The sequence below is a fragment of the Tigriopus californicus genome, chromosome 3 (assembly GCF_007210705.1).
Source record: "Tigriopus californicus strain San Diego chromosome 3, Tcal_SD_v2.1, whole genome shotgun sequence".
Lineage (NCBI taxonomy): Eukaryota > Metazoa > Arthropoda > Copepoda > Harpacticoida > Harpacticidae > Tigriopus > Tigriopus californicus.
Window position 1 is genome coordinate 7,654,418 of NC_081442.1, and position 22,932 is coordinate 7,677,349.

At 45.3% G+C, this 22,932-nt stretch overlaps 4 protein-coding genes across 5 annotated transcripts in view; 3 read left to right on the forward strand and 1 right to left on the reverse strand.

The window, feature by feature from the left end:
• The first annotated feature begins 512 nt into the window (after positions 1-512).
• On the forward strand, positions 513-11,795 carry LOC131877428 (PHD finger protein rhinoceros-like). Its single transcript, XM_059223087.1, has 7 exons — positions 513-935; positions 1,299-1,726; positions 1,803-2,109; positions 2,200-2,487; positions 2,578-2,751; positions 2,824-2,945; positions 3,042-11,795. The coding sequence occupies exons 1-7, from the start codon at positions 933-935 to the stop codon at positions 10,732-10,734; spliced, it is 9,015 nt and encodes a 3,004-aa protein (XP_059079070.1). The 5' UTR covers positions 513-932; the 3' UTR covers positions 10,735-11,795.
• On the reverse strand, positions 11,794-15,699 carry LOC131877429 (uncharacterized). 2 transcript variants are annotated; one of them, XM_059223090.1, is made up of 5 exons: positions 15,411-15,699; positions 13,666-13,783; positions 13,079-13,113; positions 12,371-12,540; positions 11,794-12,070 (listed from the first exon to the last, which is right to left on the reverse strand). In XM_059223090.1, the coding sequence occupies exons 1-5, from the start codon at positions 15,580-15,582 to the stop codon at positions 11,846-11,848; spliced, it is 720 nt and encodes a 239-aa protein (XP_059079073.1). In that variant the 5' UTR covers positions 15,583-15,699; the 3' UTR covers positions 11,794-11,845. The 2 variants fall into 2 exon arrangements, with proteins under 2 accessions (XP_059079073.1, XP_059079071.1); XM_059223088.1 differs by having other exon boundaries at positions 13,079-13,192; positions 13,667-13,783; positions 15,411-15,696.
• A 4,578-nt stretch (positions 15,700-20,277) lies between these two features.
• On the forward strand, positions 20,278-21,386 carry LOC131877535 (uncharacterized). Its single transcript, XM_059223228.1, has 2 exons — positions 20,278-20,433; positions 20,508-21,386. Exons 1-2 carry the CDS (start codon positions 20,320-20,322, stop codon positions 21,219-21,221), a joined length of 828 nt encoding a protein of 275 aa, XP_059079211.1. The 5' UTR covers positions 20,278-20,319; the 3' UTR covers positions 21,222-21,386.
• A 590-nt stretch (positions 21,387-21,976) lies between these two features.
• Positions 21,977-22,932, forward strand: part of LOC131877526 (D-serine dehydratase-like) — a 5,181-nt gene continuing 4,225 nt past the window's right edge. Inside the window, exon 1 of the mRNA XM_059223218.1 lies at positions 21,977-22,245. Coding sequence (XP_059079201.1) covers positions 22,028-22,245 — 218 coding nt within the window. The 5' untranslated portion in view covers positions 21,977-22,027. The remainder of the gene's footprint in view (positions 22,246-22,932) is intronic.

Sequence of the window (22,932 nt, forward strand, 5' to 3'; positions counted from 1 at the left end):
ACCCAAAGTATGGTCGAAAATCGGGCAATGGGCGACAAATTGTGTCATTTTGGAAGAAAGGGGGGCAGATTCTTTTCGGGTGCGTAATCAATACCATGTCGAGTGGATGGAAAAACATTGTAGGGAAACCTTAGCCGGGTATTTGGAAACCACTCACTGAGATGGAAAGATTTCAATCTTAGTACATGTGGAACGAGCTGACATCAACGAATCATCGCGTCGTATCGTGGCTCAGAGCCCTCCGATCGGATCCGGATACCCATGAGGTCACCCTGAGATCCATCAGTCTGGGCTGTCACCTGGGCTGGCTCGATCAGGCTCCCTGATCTGAAAGTCGGCTGAGCCCGAACACAGCCCGAACTGCTTGAGGTCTCGGCGTCGGCGCCTTACGGCTGTGAATGTTCTGTCAAGAAAGTGTTTTCAAGCCTACTCATCCAGCCCAAGCTGCCCGAGCACCAACACAGTCAATAGCCGAATGGGCTGAGCGGGGCGATTAGCCAGGCCAGTCCAGAAGCAGGCCGAGCGAGAGTGGGGCACCAGTCCTGAAGGCTGAAGCCAGAGTAGCAGTCATGGGCTACTAGGAGCACCCCTCCAGCACCTTCAACATCTTCAGCAGCGCCCGAGAACAGACAGAAAAAGAGAGAGAGAGAGAAAAAAGAAAAAGAAGAAGTCCAAAAAGGAGAAAAAACGCGAATGAAACTTACCAACAAGTCTCCTCTCGGACCTTGGCCCCATTTTGCCCAAGGTGGAACCCGCACCACCTCCGTCCCGGTTCCTAGTGCGCGTGGGGGGCCCGCGATTCGGTTGTGAGTACCACCCCTGGCCCGCCCCCATTCGCCTTGAGCCTGGCTCGTCGTTCCACATCCCGGGAACGCGGCTGATCGTGGCTCATTTCCGCTCGGGATTGGCCTCCGCCCCGCTTGGCCAGGCCCATGGTAAGTGGGTGGCACCCCTCCCATCGATCGTCGAGGGTGAGGTGCGTAGAGTGTTTGTGTCACTCTGGAAGGATGCCATCAAGGAGCAAGGATGACATGGATGGGTAACCATGCCGCCGAGTCAGCGTGTTGAGTGATCCGGAGGTGCGGCCTCCAGCCCAGCCCCTCTAGCCGAGGACGAAGGAGCCAGTAGCCAGTGAGTGAGACCGTGTCCGACACAGTGTCCAAGCCTGTTGGAATGGGCGCGGTGACTGCCCGAATCTGGGCCGCAGTTCTCTCCATTGTGCCATTGTGCCTGCCCGTTGTAATAGCCGTGGTTGGCGTGAATTGCTAGCTAATGGTGTGAGTGTTTTGGCCTTTCAGGTGCGGCCTCGTAGGCTACGTTGGACTCTTCGCCCGCTTGGCCTGGCCTTGGAGCCCTCGTCATTGGATGAGTCGTTGCCCGCATTGGCCCGGGCTTTCGCCCCCGCCTGGAAGCACGGCATCCATCGGAGCGCCAGCCATCTCAGTCTGGATGGGGCCAAAGAGGGCGGGAGCGGAGGAGCCCAGACCAATGGACCCCTCCGCCCCTACAGCCCAGTGGCCGAGACCCTTTTCCGTAAAGACCTGATCAGCGCCATGAAGCTCCCCGATAATGAGCCCCTGACCTCGGACGACTACTGGATCGTCACGGACACTTGGAAACAGGAATGGGAAAAAGGCGTCCAGGTGCCGGTCAAGCCCGAGAACTTGCCCGAACCCCGCGTTTCCACCATCGACCATCCACCCCATTCAGCCAATCGGTTCCAATTGTAAGGAGAACATTGCCCCGCCTATCTTTTTCCCGTCTTTTCAGTCGTCGCTCACGGATCCCATTTGCATTTCTAGCCCGCGCAAATTACTCTGTATGAACCGAAGTGGCGTGTACACGCCCGAAACGCATCAAATTACACCTATGGCTCTGCGCGCGGAACAAGTGTGCAGCTACGACCTCGATGACATGGATCAACGTTGGATGTCCGCCTTCAACGGCGAACGCGCCTTGATGGGTTCCACCACCATCAACGAGCTTGAAATGGAGAAAACCATGGAGGAGCTTGAAAGGCAGTGCTTTGACAAGATCCATTCCACCTTGAAGAGCAACGAGGAAGCCGATGAGCAGGATGATAGCGTAATCTGTGATGTTTGTCGATCGGTAAGTGACGGAATCCTAGTCTCAAGGCAATTGGTGCCACCCACCTGACTGTGGGCTATGACCTTTCACGCTCTGGCTTTTTTTCTTTAGCCCGATTCTGAGGATGCAAACGAAATGGTGTTCTGTGATCAGTGTAATATCTGCGTTCATCAAGCGTGTTACGGTATTACCAGCATTCCCTCCGGTCAATGGCACTGCAGAACTTGCTCGCTCGGGATCAAGCCCAAATGTGAGCTTTGTCCAAATCGGGGTGGAGCCATGAAAGCCACCAAAACCGGTCAAAAATGGGCTCATGTCAGCTGTGCCCTATGGATTCCGGAAGTCAGCATTGGGTGTGTCGAGAAAATGGAACCCATCACCAAGATCTCTAGTATTCCGGTAAGTCCAGACGGGTTGCTGCTGACCTAGCCAGCTCAGCCATTGACTAAGTTTGATCGAAATTTTAAACATTTCCGGTCTATGTTTCAGGCCAGCCGGTGGAATCTGATTTGTGTCCTGTGTAAGGAAAAAGTTGGCTCTTGTATTCAATGCTCGGTCAAGACATGCAAAATTGCCTACCATGTTACCTGCGCATTTAAACGGGGTCTTGAAATGAGAGCCATCATTGAGGATGAGAATGCTGAGGATGGCGTTAAACTCAGGGTAATTGTACATATAGACAGGGACAAATCGAAGTTGTATTAATTTGTTTGGGTCCGTTTTTCCTTCTTCCAGTCTTATTGCCAAAAGCACAGCCTAAACCAAAAACGAAGAGATTCTGAAGACTCGGACGATGACGAAAAGGGTAAAAAGAAACACTTGACTGCCGAAGAACGATCAGCTCTTCGACGCGAAAAGTAAGTTGAAGATGAAGTAACATTACAAGGGTCTTGACATGTTCTGATCTTAAACTAATGGTTGAAATTATCCCCCACTTCTTTTATTTGTTGCAGGATCTTCAAAATCGAGGCCGAGTTTTATAAGCAAGTTGACCTCAAAGTGGCTGTCCGAAATCTTGACTTGGACTCTGATATTGTGGATTTCATTTATCGATATTGGTTGCTCAAACGCAAGGCCAATGGCAACAAAGCTCTCCTTGTTGTTCGATCAGAAGGTCGAGACCTGCTCTCTACCAATCAGGAAACAGAGCGTGAAAAAATGAAGAAATTCGTGGCTTTGCGTCAAGATCTGGAGCGAGTTCGAAACCTTTGTTACATGGTGAGTCGGCGTGAAAAGCTTCAACGATCCTTCGTGAAGCTCCGAGAGCAGATCCTTGCCAAACAACTTGCCTTGCTCGCGGATGAGAATTGTGCCAGCCACATGTCTTTGATCGAGATGTCGGCCGTGCTCGAGGCTAACCATGGTCCTAATGTCTACGACCGAGTGTTTTCCCAACCTGAGGCAGAGACTCATACAGAAAATGACTTTGAAGTGATAATTTCCCGAATCAGTGGCGAGATTGCGGAGAACAGTGCTCAGATCCGGAGGGACAATCCCTATCGGAAAGGTGCAAGTGGGGTTACAGGCGCTGAAAGCGGAGAATCTCTCTCCTACAAGAGAATGTTCTCCGACATGAGTGCCAGTGAGACCGACGATGTTTTGCATCCTAGTAGTAGCAATCTCAAGAAAAGGAAGAGTAAAGAAAAGTACAGTAAATCCAACCACAGACTGACAACTACTAATTCTTCTGTTACTTCTTCCTCGGCGAAACGAGGTTCGTCGACCACGTCAAAGATCACCAAGAAGACCTCCACGACCATGAGCAATTCGTCGATACGAAAGAAATCCTCCTCTCGTGTCCGCAGCTCGGATTCCTCTATGAGTGAAACCGACCATGACAAACTGAAAAAGGCTGGAAGGTCCACTACTTCGTCTACAACCGCTTCTTCCTCTACCAAACAGAATTCCAAGAAATCATCCGCCAAAGAGAACAAAAAGAGCAGCAAGTCCATCTTTTCCGAAAGCGAGTCAGACACGGACTCCAAGTCCAGGCCTAATCCACCCGTGTTCAGAACCAAGGGTGCCATGAAGGACTTTTCAGTGGAAGGTGTTGCTCGGGGAAGGAAACCGAATAATAGTAAGGTATCGGACTTGCCCAAGAAGTCCTCAATAGGTAGTGCAAAATTGGCCAAGAAGAAGCCGCTTGTGAAAAGTAGTAGTGATAATCGGATGATCGAGTCGGGTCTTTCGGCATCTGACGACAGTCTCGACGATGTAGGTCGAACTTCCCAACAAGAGATTGACGATGTCATGAACGTCCTGATTGTTCCCGAACGAGCTGCCGCTCGTAAAGCTGCTGCCAAACTGAAACAAGATCGACCTGCGGGAAGTGCACCATTGACTGAAGGAGAGGTTCCTGGAGCTGATGACAAAATCGAGATATCGACGTCCAATTCTGAGACATCTGCGATTCCTACAGGGAATTTAAAATCAAGCCGTACAAAGAAACGCTCCTCTTCCAAGACGGCTGCATCCTCAATGGATGATAGTGACGTCAGTGAAAAGGAAGAGCGTCCCAATGACGATGATGAAGATGATGACGACGACGACGATGAAGGAACCGACGGGAAGAAGAAAAGCTTCAGCATATTTGACCCGGCCGAAGTTGACTTGTACGGGTATGTTCCCCAGAGAAAAGCAGCCAAAAAGGCCAGTGCCTATTTAAAAGAATCTGACCAAAAGACGTTAAACCGAGAGGATGCCATCTTCGAAGTGCCCGAGCCAGGCAAGTTCCCCAACAAGAAGAGTCCGGGTCGTCCCCGGAAGAAAGACTTCTTACCCCCAATGTCTGAGCGCTTGAGGCTCTCGGACTCCGATTCTGATCTCGAGGAGCCCTTTCCGGTTCGCAGCCCACGTGGAAAGGTGTCACGTGGGCGGGGACCCTCTTCAGCACCTAAAAGCCCCCGAAAATCCAGTGGTCCAAAAGCCACCAGTCGAGCTCCCAAGAAAGAGAAGGCACTCTCGTCGCGAGCAGAAGCTTTCCTCAGCCAGAGGGAGTCTCAATTGGACGACATCTTTGAGCAGTGCGGATTTGCCACCAAGAAGCTTAAGAAAGACTCTGACTCCAAAGAGCAGTCCTCTGAAGCCACGCCTGAGGTCGGCAAGGCATCCACCAACACCCCCCTCACCGAGCAGCCTAACCAGCAGCCCACATTATCACCCCCACCTCCACTTACCACCTCGGTTGCCACCAAAGACTCCTCCAGTCGGAGTAGCAGTTCCGGTAGCTCTTCAGGGAGCAGTAGCAGTTCTTCCAGTTCTGAGGACGAAGAAAAATCTTCTCGAGTTCGCCCGTCAGAAGAATTCAAATCTCCAACTACGAAACAACGGGGGAATGGTGATCACCTCCTATCTCCATCCCGAGCAGGAGATAAGCATAGCCCCACCATGGTGCAACCCGCCACCGATAATACCGACACAGTCAATCTCCCAGAAAGTCGTGCCCTTACGCCCAAAGCGGTGTCGGTTGGAAACCGAACCCCCAACTCGTCCGGGGGTGGGCGTGTTCCTGCCACTCCAGAGCAAATCCCAGAATTCGCCCATGATGACCCGAAAAAGAGGCCTGTCTCGGCAGCCTCGTCCACCTTCAGCCCTCCCCGGTCACCCTTCCCCAGTGACAGTCACTCCACCTCACTCCGAGGTGACCTCAAAGAAAGCGAAATGGACCGACCCCCTCCGACACCGGGAGCCGGACTCCTCTTCCAAGCTAGTGGGCGTAACGGGTCGGCAGCTAAAGGAAAATATGCTGACGATTTCGCCACGGCGCCTTCGCCGTACTCCAGAGGCATACCATCTCCGGGATCGCCAGATGTGATGGATGATGTTGATGATGACGGTTACGACATCACTAAGAGTCCATCCTTGCCTTCAACAGGATTGCCCCCACACCTCAAAGAAAGTAATAGTAGTAATAATAATAGTAATAGTCGCAGTAACAGCTCTCGCGTACCAGACGTGTCAGATATCGTTGAGCCTCCCCGGAAATCAAGTATCGAGTCGAAAGATTCGGACAAGGATTCGGGACAATCTTCCTCTCAGAACGAAATCATCCGAGAGAACCGAGTGCCTCCCGAACACCCTGACGACCCTGCTTTCCAGTCAACAGAGCAAGAGTGTGCCTCGGCCAAAAGCCTCAGTGAAACTGATCCTACACCTGTGACCCTAAACAATCGCCAGAAGCAGACTGATGACAGTGGTTTTGATAGTGATGAGAAAGCTGCACAACAAAACCAACAGCAAGCCTCGGACCAGTTCAACCAGCAGCTTCAGTCACCTAATGATCTTCATAACGACAAAACAGCTAGTCCTCAAGTTCATAAACACCTGAACAATCAGGAGAAGCGACCCGTTGGTTCAACTCCTTTAGGAACCTTGCCTTCTCACCAGAGGTCAGGGTCAACATCCTTGGCAAACGCTCATACGTCTAGTGATCAAAGACATTGGAAGCAATTTGGACCCGAGGGTGCAATACAAGGACATCCCCATCAACTGCACGGACAACCAGATCCTCGCTCTCCGGGTGCTGACGCCAACAACTGGCTCAACGAGATGACGCAAAGTGCTCAAAAGGAGGCATTGTACAGTTACATGTTGGATATGCAGAGGAAAATGAGTACCACCAACGCTTATTCTCAAAACTCTCAGAGCCAATACGCTGTCATAGAGCAAATGAAGGAGATCTATGGGAAAGGCATTGACAATTTTGACCTTCTGTCACAACTTCAGCAATCGTATCACAACCCTCAGTACTTTCAGTATATGCAGCAACACATGCAGCAAATGCAGATGTACGGAGGCTCAGCTGAAATGCAAGTCATTGAGCAGATCATTCAACAACAAGGTTGGAGCTCTCAATCTTCTTCGGCCTGGTTGGGACAAGACCCCATGTCCAAAATGATGGCTATGAATCCGCAACAATTGCAACAACAGTCCTCGCAGCACCAGCAACACCATAACCTTCAGCTCTCGCAGGCAACGGTGAAATTAGGCCACCATAGTTCGAGCCCATCCATTTCCAAGTCATCAACCTCACACCCTCAACCCCATCACCATCAGGGCCTTCAGCAACAACATCAACCACAACCACAACATCCATCTGCTCAAAATGCCCACCACCAGTCAATGCTCTCTCATCATTCCCAACAGCACTTCTTTCCAAGTGATTCCTCTTCGTCTGGGTTGCATCCGGGTCAATATGGTAACAAAGTACAAACAAATTCCACGTCGTCTCATCACGCCCCTTCTGCCCAAGGAGCAACCGCTTCCGCCTCCTCAACATCTTCCTCTTCTTCCTCGTCTGTCACAGCAAGTGCGTTGCCCACCTCCTCCCAGTCACGGCATAATAATGAATCTCAACCCACTCCTCAAGTAGTAGTAGCAGCAACAACAACAACAACCCCAACAACAACAGCAGCGCAACAACAGCAACATAATCATCAACAACAAGTCCAGAGAAAGAAAGACTCTCCACCCCCAAGTAGATCTCAGAAGCATGTCAACAGTAGAGCTGGTCCAATGGATGTACCATCCGCTACCCCCGTGGACTCTTTACCTGGCTACCCTGGTTCCAAAAAGGATGGCAAATCCTTGGAAAACCAAGAGGCCTTCTGCATATCGAAAGATCTTTTGGACTCTGTGGCTGCTGTGTCAAAGCTGCCCGTATGGAAGCCCGACAGTGAACGTGACAGTGAGATCTCAAGTCCACCCCAGAAAACACCGGATCATAATCGAATGAGTAGTGCATCCGTTTCGGGTGAAAAAGCACCCGAGTTGATTCGAAGATCGTCTAGTGATCGAGATCGATCGTTTGAAAGCCTGGTGAAGCGAGTAGAGTCATCCCCGAGTCAAAAAGAGCCGCCCCTTAGGACGAGATTATTAGATATTTCAAAGTTTTCAAATAGCACAGGTGCACCTTCACAGGGACTGAACAGCTTTACCCCAACCACGCCAGCTTACTCGGAGACCCGTGAGTCTCAGCAGTCCATGTCAGATTACGATTACGATGACACCAAAGGAGGAGTCGACTATGACGACTTTGAAGGAGAAGACGATGACTATCGACCGTGCGCCAAGTCCCGAGGCAAAGCCCAAACACCATCAACAGCTGGAGTCGCTTCGGGGGCTAGGCGATCTCGAGGTCGAGGTCGACCTCGAGGTTCGGCCAGCAGTCGAGGCAAAGGCCGTGGACGAACGAAAATGAAGACTGTCAGCATTGACTCTGAAGCGTTAGAGAAGGTACACAAGACTGTGGCTGGAACGGACTACGACTTTGAGAATGAGTTTGAGGATGATTTTGGAGACAGAAAAGAGCCCGATCTCAGCCTTCAGGCTCTTCGAGAACAAACTAAGAGACAGAACGCCATTTTGGATGCCCAGAAGATTGACGATCATTCGTCTGGTGTCAATGAATACGGCTTCAGTGAATTTGATAACATCATTCCAAGTTCAAAGACGAGTAAGAAAAGTGCTCGAGAAACCAAGGTACCGGTAGCTCGGGAGAGGGGACGCGGTCGAGGACGAGGGCGTGGACGGCCAAGGAAAACTACGGAGCTACAGCCTTCGCCCACTGCCAGTGATGACATACCCGATCATGAGCCCACTGACGACGAGTTTGCTGAAGAAGAGCCTGCGCCTCTGCCTCACCCAAAACTGCCCAAGCTGAAAATTGGAGCACTTCTCATCAAAAGGGAATCGCCCAAGGGATCGCCTAAACCTTCCAAATCGTCCAAGTCATCCAAAAAGAAGTCACAAGCCGAAAAGCTCGTTGCCAAAGTCCCTAAGCTCAAGATCAAATTAGGGCCCAAACCCGAGCCCAGCACGGTGGTCAGTTACAACTCAGACCATCTGAAAGATGAGCCTAAGCCGTCGGTCAAGACCAAACCAAGTGCCGATGATTCGGGACAAGATACCTTGGCTGCTATGGCGGCTGAACTCGAAGCGTCTGCACCTCCAATCAAGTCACAGTCCAATGTGACGGTGAAAAGTGATACCAATTCTTTCTCTGATCGAACCAACTTCGATGGCGAAGACTCCCTCAAAACTGATCCAGACCTCAAAAAGCACAACGAAAAGATCGAATCAAATGTAGTAGTGAAATCCAAGGAAGTGAAACCAACTCTTTCATCAAGTACCAAGAACAACGTACCTCCCGTTTCTGTTGTGACGACCTCGCCGAAGAAAGGTTCGAGGATCGATTCTTTGGCTGACCGACTGTTGGGGGCCAGTAAGTCCTCATCTGCTGACCTTGGCAACGGAGATAAGAAATTGCGAGATGGTGTTCCAGCATCAGATCTTGACACAATATTTGGCCCACCTGTACCTTTGGACATGTCTACCTCTTCAGAGTCCAAGAAACCTAGTGAAAGCTTGACCACTTCGGTCACTGTCGGGTTTGGCACCTCAACTTCCACTTCTAGCGTGGTGACGAAACAACCATCCATTGTTAATGAACAGCTTTCGGAACTCGATCTGCTGAAGAAAGAACTTGACAGTCAAATGGCTGCCTCCAGGTCTTCGACCACCAGTGATGATGTTCCGCGAGTTGTACATGGGCCGAAAAAGAAGGCACTGAACGCAGCAGGATATAAGAAACATGAAGATAATAGTAGTAGTAGTAGCAATGACCATCGAAGTCAACATCTCAAGATGAAGTTCAAGGTTCAAAGTGGAGCCGAACGGGTGGCCAACACCCCAGATCCGGTGAGCATTCCGATTGCATCAGCGGGCGATACCAATGCCCAAAGTAACTTCTCGAGTGCCTCTTCGTACAACCCCAAGCCGATGATGCGAAAGAAAGTATTACTGAATCACTACTATGGTAAGGAGATCTATCCGGAGATTCCCAACGGGCCTGTGCCGCAACCCCCGGCTGTGCAGGAAGAGCATCAGCCTGCAGTCAGAAACATCATTAAAATGCCCAAAGCCGTGGCCTCAGTCACGAGTGTCCCGACCCGAGCCGATTACCAGCCGCAGTTGGAGGCCAATCTGGAACGAAAGCGCAAGCGCGATAAGGGCCTCGAGTCCTCCAACAAAAGTAACGATCGCGACAACGACAAAGGCAAAGGTGATAAGGGTGGCAAGAAGAAGCGAGGTCGAGGGAGTAAACAACACACGGATGATGATTACAAGCCCAAGTCTGTGAAGGTCGAAACTGGTAAGGCACAGAACGAGGATGGCAAAGAGAAGGCCAGGAAAACGCGAGGTAAGCCTCCGAAAAAATGTCTAGCCGAAAGTCCACCCCATGATGAGGACTCTGGTGACCTGAAGGCGGCCAACATGAAATATGCTGAGCAGATCATGGCTTCCTTCGATGCCGATGAGCCTTCGAAAGGGAAAAAGGAGGCAGCTAAACGAGGTCGAAAACGCAAGAAGAAGGATGAACCTGGCTTAGGTGGTGGTGGACCCACGGGCACAAAAACGCCCAGACTTGTGATCAAATTCAGTAAAGACGGCTCGAAAGAAGGCACTCCGGCTCCGAATTCGCCCTTGGACGCTCACGACGATTTGAACAAGCGCAATGGCGGCGGCCTCTCAGCCTTTGACTTTGAAGATGACCCTCTCATGGTAGATGGCAATGTGGAAATGGAATCCCTTGACGCCCCCCGCTCTTCCAGTGCGAAAATCCCGAAAATCAAAATCAAGCTCTAAAGCCCCTGACCCCAATTTCATTCACTTCCACGGCCCATCTATCTCTATCTCACCACGGGCCTTCCCCTTGGCCTTCCCTTGGCCAAACAACGAGTTTGTTCGTCCATGAAGTTCGTCGTCGATGTACCTGATTTCTTCCCTTTTATCATGGTCTCCTCAATCTTTCGTCCACTCATTTTTGGGTCGCCTTTTCGTTCAATCAAACGCTCTTCCCTCATGAGCATTGAATCTTATTTTGCGTGTGAAGAAACCCCTCATGTGTTACTTAAACCGTGGGAGCTTATCCCATCCTCCATTCTCCCTAACTCTCCTTTTGGCTCCTGCTCTCCACTGTAGTTATTTTTTAAATTAGAATATGACTTTTAATGAACAAATTGACGACCGAATGAATTTCTTCTTCAAAAAGAATTTTGCGTCATTTTCTCTCTGACCTAATTCCCCTGACCTTCTGCTCTTCTCGGTTTTACACACCCGTATCTACTTTCGACGCCTCGACGCCTCTCCCCGAAAATGTTCCCAAAGCCATCGATTCATTCATTCATCAGCACATCTTCAAGAGATCAACTAAATGCTCTATCTACGCCCCTTTGACACTGCTGCTGCCACTACTTCTACTACTACTTCTACTGCTACCACTACTGCAACATCATCAGCATCTTCAACAACATCAACAACAACTCTTATTATTGCTATTATAATCATTATTATTATTGTCTCTATTATTATTAATGCTGCTATTATAACTATTATACCCATGTTATTTCGTTAGCAATTTTGCTATGTTATCCCTCAAATACTCGATAAAAAATTGAACTATTGAAATGTGTAGGAAATTTTAAACTGTATGACGCTGCTCGCTCATATTCATAGCCTTGAATGAAGACACGCTTCTTCCTCCCCTCCCTCTCCTTCCCCTCCCCCTTGTCCGCCAACAACCAAACCAACATGAGCTATGAATCACAATAGCGGTGGAAGCGGCAATGGCAGCCACCACAACAACACACATTATTACTATCATTGACAAAACAGAGAAAATAAGAACTTAAACGTGTCCAAAAATACGACTCTGAATGTGTTTTTATTTTTACGATTCGCCTTTGCAACCTCGATATCATGTTTTTTGGGGGTGCCGCTTTTGGCGATACTCGGTCGCTGTGGGTACCACCCGCTCGAAGTCCGCATCCACTCCGTCTAAAAGCGAGTCCAAACTCAGCGAATCCGTAGGACGACCTTGAGTGACCGCCGACGACATAAGGCCAGGCGATTTCTCGAACATACTCACATATCCTGGAACCACGGTGCCTCGAAGGCTTTGCAGGATGTTTAAGCACTTGAGCTAGGAACAAGAAACAGAATAGGTGGGTAACGCCTGTGTTATTTTTTAGTTTCATCTCGTTTGGGTCGAATGTCTGGCGAACAAAAAAGGACAATGGTTATGAATGAAATGGATCCAAATGATTGGTCCAGACTAGATATCCCTGATTCAGGGTGTGTACAGTATCTATGTACTACAGACTCCTTTTTGGTTCGCTAATTCAAATATACATCACCAGAGCATAGAATAGTAAGATTCATTGTACGTAAGTTGCAATAATAATCAAGTGTCGAACAAAAACGGAGGGGATCAACGCCCCACCTTGTAGAGTTTGCTCCTCAGTTTGACCACCACAAAGATGCAGTACATGAAATTCTTCTTATTGATCTTCCCAGTTTGTTTGTGGAACGCCACCCCTTCCACTTGGATCCCCTCTTGTTTTAGCTCGTTGATGAGAAAACCAATCTTGCTCCATCGTCGCCACGAGAATTCTGTTTAATAAAAAAGCGATTAAGCCATTAACTACTCAGAGCCCAGTTTCAAAAAAGATGATTGAATCATGAAATTTGGATCTTTGCAACTAGGTGCAAGTTACATTCACAACATTAATTTGTGAACTGTAAAGACTAATGAATTCGAATTTTATGCAGTCGTCACAATTTTGGCATTCTCTCCTGACTTAACATGTTTGGCCCCAAATCTAGTAAGGTTTTGTGAATGGTTCAGGAGATACTAAATTTTCTCGTCGGTTGTCAGTCCATTCCTGCAGTTGTCCGCGGTCGGGTGCAAACTTGTTGAAAGCGATCCACACCATCTTGCAAAGACCCATTAGAAATGCATGCAAAATGAGCAGTAGCCTTTCCCGTGAAGCGGGTGAAATGAGCTCAAATTATTCGAGTAAAGACACATGAATTATGCAAAGAAGGAAGGAAGCAAGCAAGCAAGCATAGATGTGTTTATATGGTCTGTGAACCGCTCACTACAATTTTTGTATCGAGGGTTCGAAACTTGCGAGGTGGGACAACTTACCAATGGCATCGAAACCGGTGTTTGAGTGTTGGAAGCCCATGAAGATGACAAATTGTGCGTTATAGAGCGACAACTTGGTTCGCACGGAATGCTGCTCAATCTCCAAATATTCACCTAATCAAATTAGAAAGCCAGCAAATTTTATAAAAGTATTTTCAAATTACAGAAAAAAATCTGTCAAGTCATTAGGGATTCATGTGAAATATTGATGCATTAAGGGTTGAGGATTTTGATTAGTATTGACGGATCCTGGTAAGGGAAATAATATCAAGTGCGTTAAACTACTTTTCATCAACCAATTTTGTTCACTGATCTCGTTATCTCGAGTCAGGCAGAACTGAAACTTCAAAAGTTGAATAATACAGTATAATCAGCCAAATTATTTACAAGCTAGCGCTAGAATAAAAACTGTCACTCCAGAACGAAAAGAGAACAGGTTGGCCGACTTTGCGTTTAAATCCATTAGAAATTTTACATTACAAAGCCAGCGTTTTGGTTTGAATCAGTAATGATTAAACCTCAATTACACCAAACTAAAAGCACGTAGTGTCCTGTACTGTTTGAGAGCACCATATTGTTGGGCCTTACCTTGGTCCATGGTTGCTCCCACATTTTTGGGAAGAGACTGAACAAAATTTTGAGCGTTCTTGTAGCGGTCTTTCAACTGAAATGGTTCGTTGGATAGATGCATGTAAGGGTACACCACTAGAAAGAAAGACAAATCGTTACAAGGGTAATTGAGAAGGAGAAAACAGTCGTCGCTCAAACGTGATTTAACAAGTTCTTGTATTCCTATCAGTCAGTTTGTCATACTTCTCGTCTCTACTCATTAGCATGTAATTTTACTTTCTATGATATCGTTCATTTGTTCACCTTTGTTCAACACATTTGTGCAAACGACAGTACTAACAAAAGTATACTTACCAATGAGATTCAAATTCAACATTTCTTCGTCTAAGAAACATCAATTTCAGCGAAAACTGAATGAACCTATGACAAAAAGTGAAGGAGGAAATCTATTGCTATATAGGTCTGGAGAGATCCAGATAATCGAAGTATACCAGAGTAATGAAGCTATTGTATTTTTTTGGTCAAAATTGGAAATTGCCTAACGTGTCATTTAGAGTAATTGTATTTGAACACTCTACATTGAACTTCTACTTCTACCATACCACTTATTCAATATTATGTCCCTTCAATCAATGAAACGGACCATTTTGAAAGAAAAACTTTATTTTGACTTGTTCTTATTGAACATTGAAAATCGTTCAAACGTACGTGTATGGGTGTTTCCTTGAATTATTTCTAAATTGAAAGTGTTGTTATATTGTCGGTCGTCACCGTCCAATTAACGGTCTCTCATCTTTCGATGTTTAAACCTATCCCCTTCGCTTGCGGCCTTTTGGAGCAGTCTCAGAGACCATTGTGTATTCTACAAAATAACTCCTTGATAACTCTTGTACCATTCTCGGATGACTTCTTATGCTTTGTTCTTATTCTACCACGCATGGCAATTGTGAATACACCCTCAAAATGGTTCTACGTCTCTCTGAACTAGTTACACTCGTCACATGGTCATTGATTTGCATACATGAAATGAGATTACATTTATGGGGACGTATTCGGACGTTTAGGCAAGCGCTGGTACCAGCAAACAAACTTGCCTGCCAATACCAGTGATGCAAAATTGGCGTTTCAAACTGGTTTTAACAAAGCTGACCTTTCCTTATACAGCAACGTGAAAGAAGGGTCAGCTTCTCGTAAACGTGTTTGAAGCCTCAAACTTGCATCACTGCCACTGGTACCAGCAAACAAAGGAACCTGCCAGAGCTTGCCTAAACGTCCCCCCAACACGTTTTTTAGAAGCTGACCCTTCTTTCACGTTGCTGTATGAGGAAAGGTCAGCTTCGTTAAAACCATTTTTAAATGCCAAATTTGCATCACTGACATTGGTTGGCAAGTTTGTTTGCTGGTACCAGCGCTTGCCTGAACGTCTGACTATGCGATCACTTCATTTAACAATCTTCCACTCTATTGGTGGGTAGACAAGCAAATGTTTGTTTTCTTTGGGTGCACATTTTAGCTCACATGTCCTTTATTGATCGACTGAATTTGCTTTAAAAAATCTGCTACATATTTTACTGAAGCAATGTGAACTTTGAAATTTCAATTTGAAGACTCTAATGGCCCTAAAATCAAACAAAAATCAGTTGCACTTTCTTTATGATTTACCATCGATTCAGGCTACACTTTGAAATTCCTACTTGGAGGTCGTGAAATTTCGTCAATATAGCTTAACAATCCTGATCAGTTTAACTCAAATCGTACTTACATCGTAGGGTATTTCCTCCGTATCGCTCGCAACACGTGAATAGTGATCCTTTGGCATTGGATGTGAGCGATTGGTGGGTGGCACAAGCTTTTCGTAATACTATCTCGTTCTGATCCCAATCCTGGCTACCAATCCAACACACACTCAAATTGGGGATCTTGAACGAACTCATCCGGGAGGTGCCTTTCTATCAACTAGTTCTGCTAGAATGGCTCATTGTCACGACGCTCGTGGTGTGTGTCTCATATAATGTCGGATACAAATGGTCGAGAACTGCCTGTCGACTGCGGTTGAAATTGGATCTGAGGCCCTGAAACAACCACATTCAGGTACACGTGCTTTCCTTTGGCTAGTTAAATATTTAGAGAGTTACACGGCCTTTTTTCATATTGAGCGCCATCGAGTCAAAAACCTGCCTTTGAATGTTTGTTACCTTACCCGGTTTGTTAATATAATGAGGCCGATTTAGCGAGGTGCGTGTTTAAATTGAACTCCCATACTTGCCTCCCAAGATCAATAACTCAAAAACAGTAGATTAGCAAAAGCTATGGCTTAGGAAAAATTTGGAAATATTTTGATCTTTCTCCTTTGCAATGGTAGCCAAATCTGTCATTATTGGAGTCATGATTAGAGCTGTAAATAAAAAAACCAAATGAAAATGACCGTGAAAGTACTTAAAAAAGCTTGATATAAAGGGCAACAAGGCTTGAAAAAGTAACCTAAATCGCTTAATCCACAATGCCCTGGGCCCAACTGCGCCTGCTTTTTCCCAATGATCAAACTTGATTTGCCTCTTTTAGTCAAAAGAATTTGAATTTCTATTCTAGAATGATTTGAACTCATCTCTATAAAGCGAAATCGAATCTTTACTAACTCAGTTTAACCCAACCTCTCTTCCTGGCTCTTTGGTTTTGAAGGCAGGCTTCATGATTCATTTTTCACGCCTTTCAAAAAGCAATGAGAAGTCGGTAGTCATGGACCAGGATTGACAAGCTTCGTAAGATAATTGATTAAGGGAATGGATTGAATACTAATCAACTACTACCGATTGCCCGACAAAGAATACTAAGTTTCCCCGCAAGCCTTGCAACTTGTGAACTGAACGACCAAAAAGTCTCAGGGTCGCCTGTGGAAAGTACCAGGTGCATGTTTATTATTAGATCTTGAAATCCTGGCACTTTAATCTCAGTCAATTTCTTATTAATTTAAGACTATGATGTTACCGGCAATCAAATGTCTTTCATGTGTGTTGATTCTGTTAAAAAAGAAGAAAAGGACATGTTTCATGAAGAACAAAAATGTCGCTAGATATATTATTGTGTGACGAATCAACTATTTTTTCAACCCTATTTTGATTTATCTGTTTGTTATTCTTTCTAACATATTGTGTAATGGATTGACTCCCTTGACTTTTCAATTGTTTCAAAGGTTATATTATTATTATCATAGACCCGCAAACATTATAATGTCACATCATCTGGAATTCAAGCAAAAATTCCCAATTGATAGTCAACTGATACTTGTAAACATGTTTAATGGCCAAAGTCATTACCACAATCCGTTGAAAACAACACCTGGGGGCATTTCAAAAGCATGCATACTCTCTCACTTTTCCTTTTTTTCGACATTTTTCGACATTACAAGGCTCACTTTTTAAAAAAGCGTTGGCAATAAATACGAATTAAAAGATAATCAATTAAGTATATCACGCCAAATGTTACCTTTTGATCCTATTATGCATGTTGAGGTAGCCAATGAAACCCAAAGGTAAAACATGAAATTTCAATTCATGGCCAGTTAAAACTCGGCATGGTTTAGTTGGTCCCCCTAGATCAGATCTTAAAATCATTGAAAATGTGCGTTACTTTTTACGATTCGACGATAGTGGGAAATGAGAAAGACTTTTCAAAGGAGTTTTACATTTCTTAATCTTCGTCGTCAAACCAGGATTAAATGTACGACTCAATTTGTGAACTTGCCAAGCACATTTTGCATCGTCGACCGCAATCCAACATTGGCAATAATTAGCCGATCTTATTTGAATCCGAGAGGTTACTTAAGACAGCTGAGCATAAACCATAGAAAGCTTGAGATATGAACTTTGAACGGAAGCCATCCAAATTAAGTTAAAAGTTTTATCTCAAAATTCCCTAATAAATGAAATTTACCAAACTTAGATTTAAAATCTGGCTTAAGCGTCTCAGGAGAGGTAATTGAAGCAAATTTTACATGTTTGTAATTTGCATATTTGACAAAACTTTGAAACGAATCATTCAACAAGTAGGTGTTTGAAAGGTGGTTATCCAATACCAATTCTTTGTATTCTTTTTATTTGAAAAGGAACTCATAGATGAATCACTCAAAGTAAGCAGATTGTGAGACGGAACGAAAACCGTTCAGAGTCCATGTCTCAAGTAGTCTGTGCATAAGCTCATGTAAAAACCACCACACAAATGTATGTAGACCGTTGAATCAAATGTTACTCTTGAACCATTACTGACTGATAAAGCTCGGATTTGAAAATGAAATAACTCGTATTTCTGAAAAAAGTAGAATTCGATAAAAATGAAGGAAATGGTGCCGTTTCCAAACACTTTGTTGTCACCGATTCATGGGCTTTGTTATATATTTAAAAACTAAAGGCTTTTTGGTTAATATTTGCGTCTGATTTGAAACAATTGGAATCATCTTCCATCTTGGGAACGGATTGCACAAAATTGCCTTTTGAAGCTAAAATAATTTTCGAAGCATCGATCGATTATCTTGCTTGAAATGAAATCTCTCATGTTTGACCAACTAGTTTCTTGTCCATCATTAGGATCTGCCAAATTCTTGCATTTCTGTGCTTATTCTTTCAGTAGAGCTTAGTTTTATTATCATGACGAGTATTTTTTGATAAAATTCTTTTGTTTTCTTTTCCATTTTGTGTCAAAGTAATAAACCATTTGGAATAATATCATTTGTTGACATGTTCTCTCTTGAATTGATTGTGTGTTCACCCTGGAATCAATTTAAAATCCAGACCCTAGCGATACAAATGACATTCCAAATTTATCTCCTGTACAATTAGTATCATTTATTCATGCGCTATGATGGCATGCACAGAGCTCGAATAAGTGTCGGATAAATGACGCAAAGTTCAATCAAATGCAAACGTATCCATTGGACCACTCCCTCTTTAAATTTCATCATAAATGTTAGATAACCTTAAATACAAGTCGAAACCAATCAATTGAGTGGGCGAGTGAATGATCCATCTACGTAGACATCATCAACGGTTGAGAAACGTGCGGAATGGCCACATTTCATGGCTAGGTAGTATTTGGTGTCAATTTTGGTGGGAACTCGCCTGGGTTCTTGAAATTGCACTTCAATGAAGTCATTGTTTTGTGGATACAATCGACATACGTACGTACGAGTACGTATGTACGAGTACGGAGGAAGGTGCTTCATTGTTTAAGTTGGTAGGGCGTCTTTTTTCCTAGTACAATCAATGCACCTTGCCGAAAATTGAAGTTGAACCCCCTCATGTTGTCTCAATATTCAAATCGTTTAATCCTTGTGAGTCCTCCTCAAAGAAGTCAATCGTCCCAAGATCTTGATATGGATTCTGGTTTGACATGGGTGAGCTTTGCTATGGTCAGGAAAAAATAACGATAAAATACGCAGGAATCTGGACTTTGAATACTATTTTGGTAGCACACAGTTATGGTGATGGATTATGTAACCTCGGGTGGTTGTCGGGACAAGAACTACCACTTTTGTGCAAAACCACGATTCCTCAGACTTTGTGTTCTTTCCCATTCATTTGTCCATAAAGGCCCAGATCGATAATCTTGGCGTTGCACGATATCCAGGGAATCTACTAATTACATCACGATGCAGGACGAGTGTTCAATTTTCAGCAAACCTACACTTGATCTTGAATTATTCTTTTACTGTCCGAGTCGATCTGAGTCGCACCGGGATTTTCGCCTCAAGTCACCACAAGGGCATCATCATCACCATCATCGTCGTCATTATTATGATTATCCAGTTCAGGCCTCGGGAGGACTTTTGTTGGTCGTTAGAGTCTGTCTGCTAAAACTCACACATGTAGTGAATCGCCTGGAGAAAGAGGGAGCATCCAGTATACAGTATTATTGTATGTGTACTTCATTTGGTAGCTACGCAGGCACTTGGAATGCCTTTCGTCTTTCAAGTACGTAGAGCCACACGTCGGATTCTTTACCATCAAACAAACCTGTTGATGCGAAGTGAGTAGTCGTCGCTCCAGTTTGTAGTTGAACCTATTGGGAGCATTGCAAACTGTATAGTAGTAAGTGGTAAAGGTATCCTTGCCCCGGGGGGAGTGGCAGTCTCGCTTGTTATTTCTTGACGACACGGCCTACTATCCATGTGCAGTAATGCCTGCCGCCCTAAGAAGACGATTCAGTACACACTGTCCTCATTAAATTGTAAATCAAGTCCAATATGAGGCACTTTGTTTAGCGACCATTGTGGCAATTGATTCCTTCCAGGAACACATTTGAATATTTATGTGGTAACAGCAGGCGTGCTTCACTTACTTTTTTGGTACACCAGATCGAAGACCTCAGCGAATCCATGGATTGAGTAAATGTAACCTTTCAAGGGCGAAATAGAATAGTACGAAACATCCATTATTATTCTATATCGTCGCTCTTAAAGGCATTGTTCCACAAATGTTTCCTGTCGACAAGCTGTATTTCGGAGTTTTCATCTTCATAGGGTCGATTTTTTAGCGTCTTCGTTGGAAAACGCGATTGAATTTGTCTCATCCGTCAAGAGGGTTTGAAACCATGACTTTTGGCCAGCAATGCCCTGCCACCTACTGTATCTACGTTAACCAGCTCTGCAGTATGATGATGCGTGATTCCAGGCGTGCTTCATGGTTGTAGGTGGGAACGGGGGTTGCCGACATAGCCGTCATTCCACGAGCAATCGCGGGTCAAACGATCAGTTACAATCTGACTCTTCACGAGTAAAGATGGCCTTCAAATACGTGAGTTGCTAGTCGAGGGAGGAAAATGTAGGTACTAATTTCATCTATCTCTTTCTGTCCTTCTCTTGATTCAGGTCCTTTTGGCTTGCATGATTGCCTCAGTGGGTCTCTGTGCACCTCAGCAGGGATTCAGGAGCAATAACTTTGGGTCTCCCTTCAATTTGGACTTTACCCTCAATGAACGAGCGGAATCCACCACCCCAGTGCCAATTCTCAAGTTGGTCGATCGACAAAACCCCGATGGAAGTTACACTTACGGCTATGAGAGCGGAGATGGATCCTACAAATTGGAAACCCGATACACTTCGGGGGATGTGCAAGGCAAATACGGCTACTACGACCCCACCGGACAACTGAGGGAGGTCGAGTACGGAGCCACGCCTGAACGTGGCTTCGAGCCCAAGGCTGATGGCTTGGTGGTAGCCCCACCCACTTTGGCTCAAGACATTGAAGCAGATTACTCCTATGAAGACGAACAACAACTAGTTGAGAAGGATCTGCCCGAAGAGCCCAAATCTGCCAATGCCCGTCAATTCGCCAATTTTGCGCCTCGTGCCAATCCCAATAAGCGCGTCGTGGTTCGTCGACGACCTGTGGGGGCGGTTGCCAAGCCTCGAGCCCGAACTTCGTCCATTCTCCGTCCCACCCCTGTACCTCAAGCTGCTCCAGTTCGAGCCCCGTTCCAGCCTCGGAGTTTCAACAGTGTCGATTCCAACCAATTCATCGGCCATCCCGCCAAAAACATCAACCTTCAAACTGGATCGTTCAGCTTTGAATACAGTGGATAAGCCTAGTTCCTTTCGAACGGGAAACACGCAACCCATAAATCCATGTCTTGCAGATAAGGACGTTTTTGTTATTTTTTGAAGAGTGCAAATCTATCTTTATTCCTTGTTGTAGCCTTACGCCTCTCCTTCCTTTTATGGAAATAAAAAAAACCTTTTACCCTCCTACACTAATCTATTCCGTCAACGATGAATGTTGTGGTCAACTTAGGATCGAACAGAGGCTTGATGTGAAAAGTGCCTGGGGACAGAGCTCTTTTCCCCCACTCTTAAAAACCTGTTAAATAAAAGGACTCACTGACAACTCTTTCTACTCAAATTCCTTCCCTGCTCCAATCGCATTTGCATCTTTTGTTCATCCATTCTACATAATCCTTTGACGTTATCCACAACATCTCGAACATTCTTTCGAGTCTTGGACGTGTTTTTGATTGACGGACTTGACACTTTTTTAACTACTCCACGTATAGTTATTCAAAACAAATTAGTTTGGCAAAAGTACAAGCAAATACGTACACTTTGCGCATTTCCAAATGACAGATACCGTACTATTGACCCATAATTGAGCAGAGGCCCAAAGCTGCGGATGCTGATCTTTGAGTAGTCTTGATATCTTCCTCAAGCCATTAACCAAATTGAGCCATGGATATGAAAACAAATAGCCTCCATTGCTGGGAACTCTGATCTCATTGAAGATACGGACGCAATGACCCAAAATGGCTTCCGGTTTAGAGCAATAGAGAGTTCGACAATGGCAATTCCAATGTTTGAACACCCTCCAGTAGTCGAGAGAACTTCGTGGTGGAACAATGAGTGGGCCCCAAGCTGAGAATGGTCAATCCTTGCTGATTGGACGCACAATCGACCACTTGGCCACCCCAGCATTTGTCGTTGATCTGGATGTGGTCAAAGCCAATTGTGAGCGGATGCTTGCTCGGGCCCAAAAAGGTGGATTGCACCTTCGAGGTCAAACCAAGACGCACAAAACTGTGGAAGGAGCCATTTACCAGACAGGAGGAACCAGAAGGCAGGAGGCGCCTTTGATTTTGGATTTAGGGGCATAATCGGTATCAATAACCACTTGACGGGAGGGAGCAGGAAGCCAATGGCATTTTTGCCAAAATCTTACTTACCAAGAAATTGGTAGGATTAGATTAAGTGCTTTGAACTTGGATGTTTGAAGGTTTATCAAAGAAGCATGAATATCGAGATTCCTTTGTGCAATTGTGTAAGAACCACTACAAAGAAGGACGGCAAGTCTGAGAGTGAAAATTGACACATCCGATCCAAATCTGTTAATTGTATTCTCCACGATAACGTTTTAAAGTTGGATTATGTTTCAAGGGATTACAAGTGGAGGTGTTCACGGAACAATGGGTAAGAGAAGAATGGAATGATGACACGGCATAAAATGACGGGGAACCAGTTTTGGAAAATAGCTGGACGAATACAAAGAATACGAAACCTACTATTTGGAGTCATTCCAGATTTTTGGTCCATCCAGTGTCTTACTATGAGAGGACTACCGATCCACACAAAATGAAATAAAAATTCAAGTAAAGTCAAGATACATATGTTTAAATGAAGGCTGGCAAAGTTTTGGTGTAAATTTCCACCAGTTCATTAATTAAACGGAGACATTTCTTGGCTTCTTGAATGAGGATCTAAAAAATAGTTCATAATTTCCGTCATATGTTTTAAGCCAATATACGTT

What these genes read in the sequence shown, in the direction of transcription:
- LOC131877429 (XM_059223088.1), bottom strand. Translation starts at nt 15,582, where the DNA reads ATGAGTTCGTTCAAGATCCCCAATTTGAGTGTGTGTTGGATTGGTAGC. An exon ending in GGGAGCAACCATGGACCAAG is followed by an intron (nt 13,193 to 13,666) that starts GTAAGGCCCAAC and finishes TAATTTGATTAG; the next exon opens with GTGAATATTTGGAGATTGAG. An exon ending in TGAGGAGCAAACTCTACAAG is followed by an intron (nt 12,071 to 12,370) that starts GTGGGGCGTTGA and finishes TCTTGTTCCTAG; the next exon opens with CTCAAGTGCTTAAACATCCT.
- LOC131877535 (XM_059223228.1), top strand. Translation starts at nt 20,320, where the DNA reads ATGGTTGTAGGTGGGAACGGGGGTTGCCGACATAGCCGTCATTCCACG. An exon ending in TAAAGATGGCCTTCAAATAC is followed by an intron (nt 20,434 to 20,507) that starts GTGAGTTGCTAG and finishes CTCTTGATTCAG; the next exon opens with GTCCTTTTGGCTTGCATGAT.
- LOC131877428 (XM_059223087.1), top strand. An exon ending in TCTGTGATGTTTGTCGATCG is followed by an intron (nt 2,110 to 2,199) that starts GTAAGTGACGGA and finishes TTTTTTCTTTAG; the next exon opens with CCCGATTCTGAGGATGCAAA. An exon ending in AGGATGGCGTTAAACTCAGG is followed by an intron (nt 2,752 to 2,823) that starts GTAATTGTACAT and finishes TCCTTCTTCCAG; the next exon opens with TCTTATTGCCAAAAGCACAG.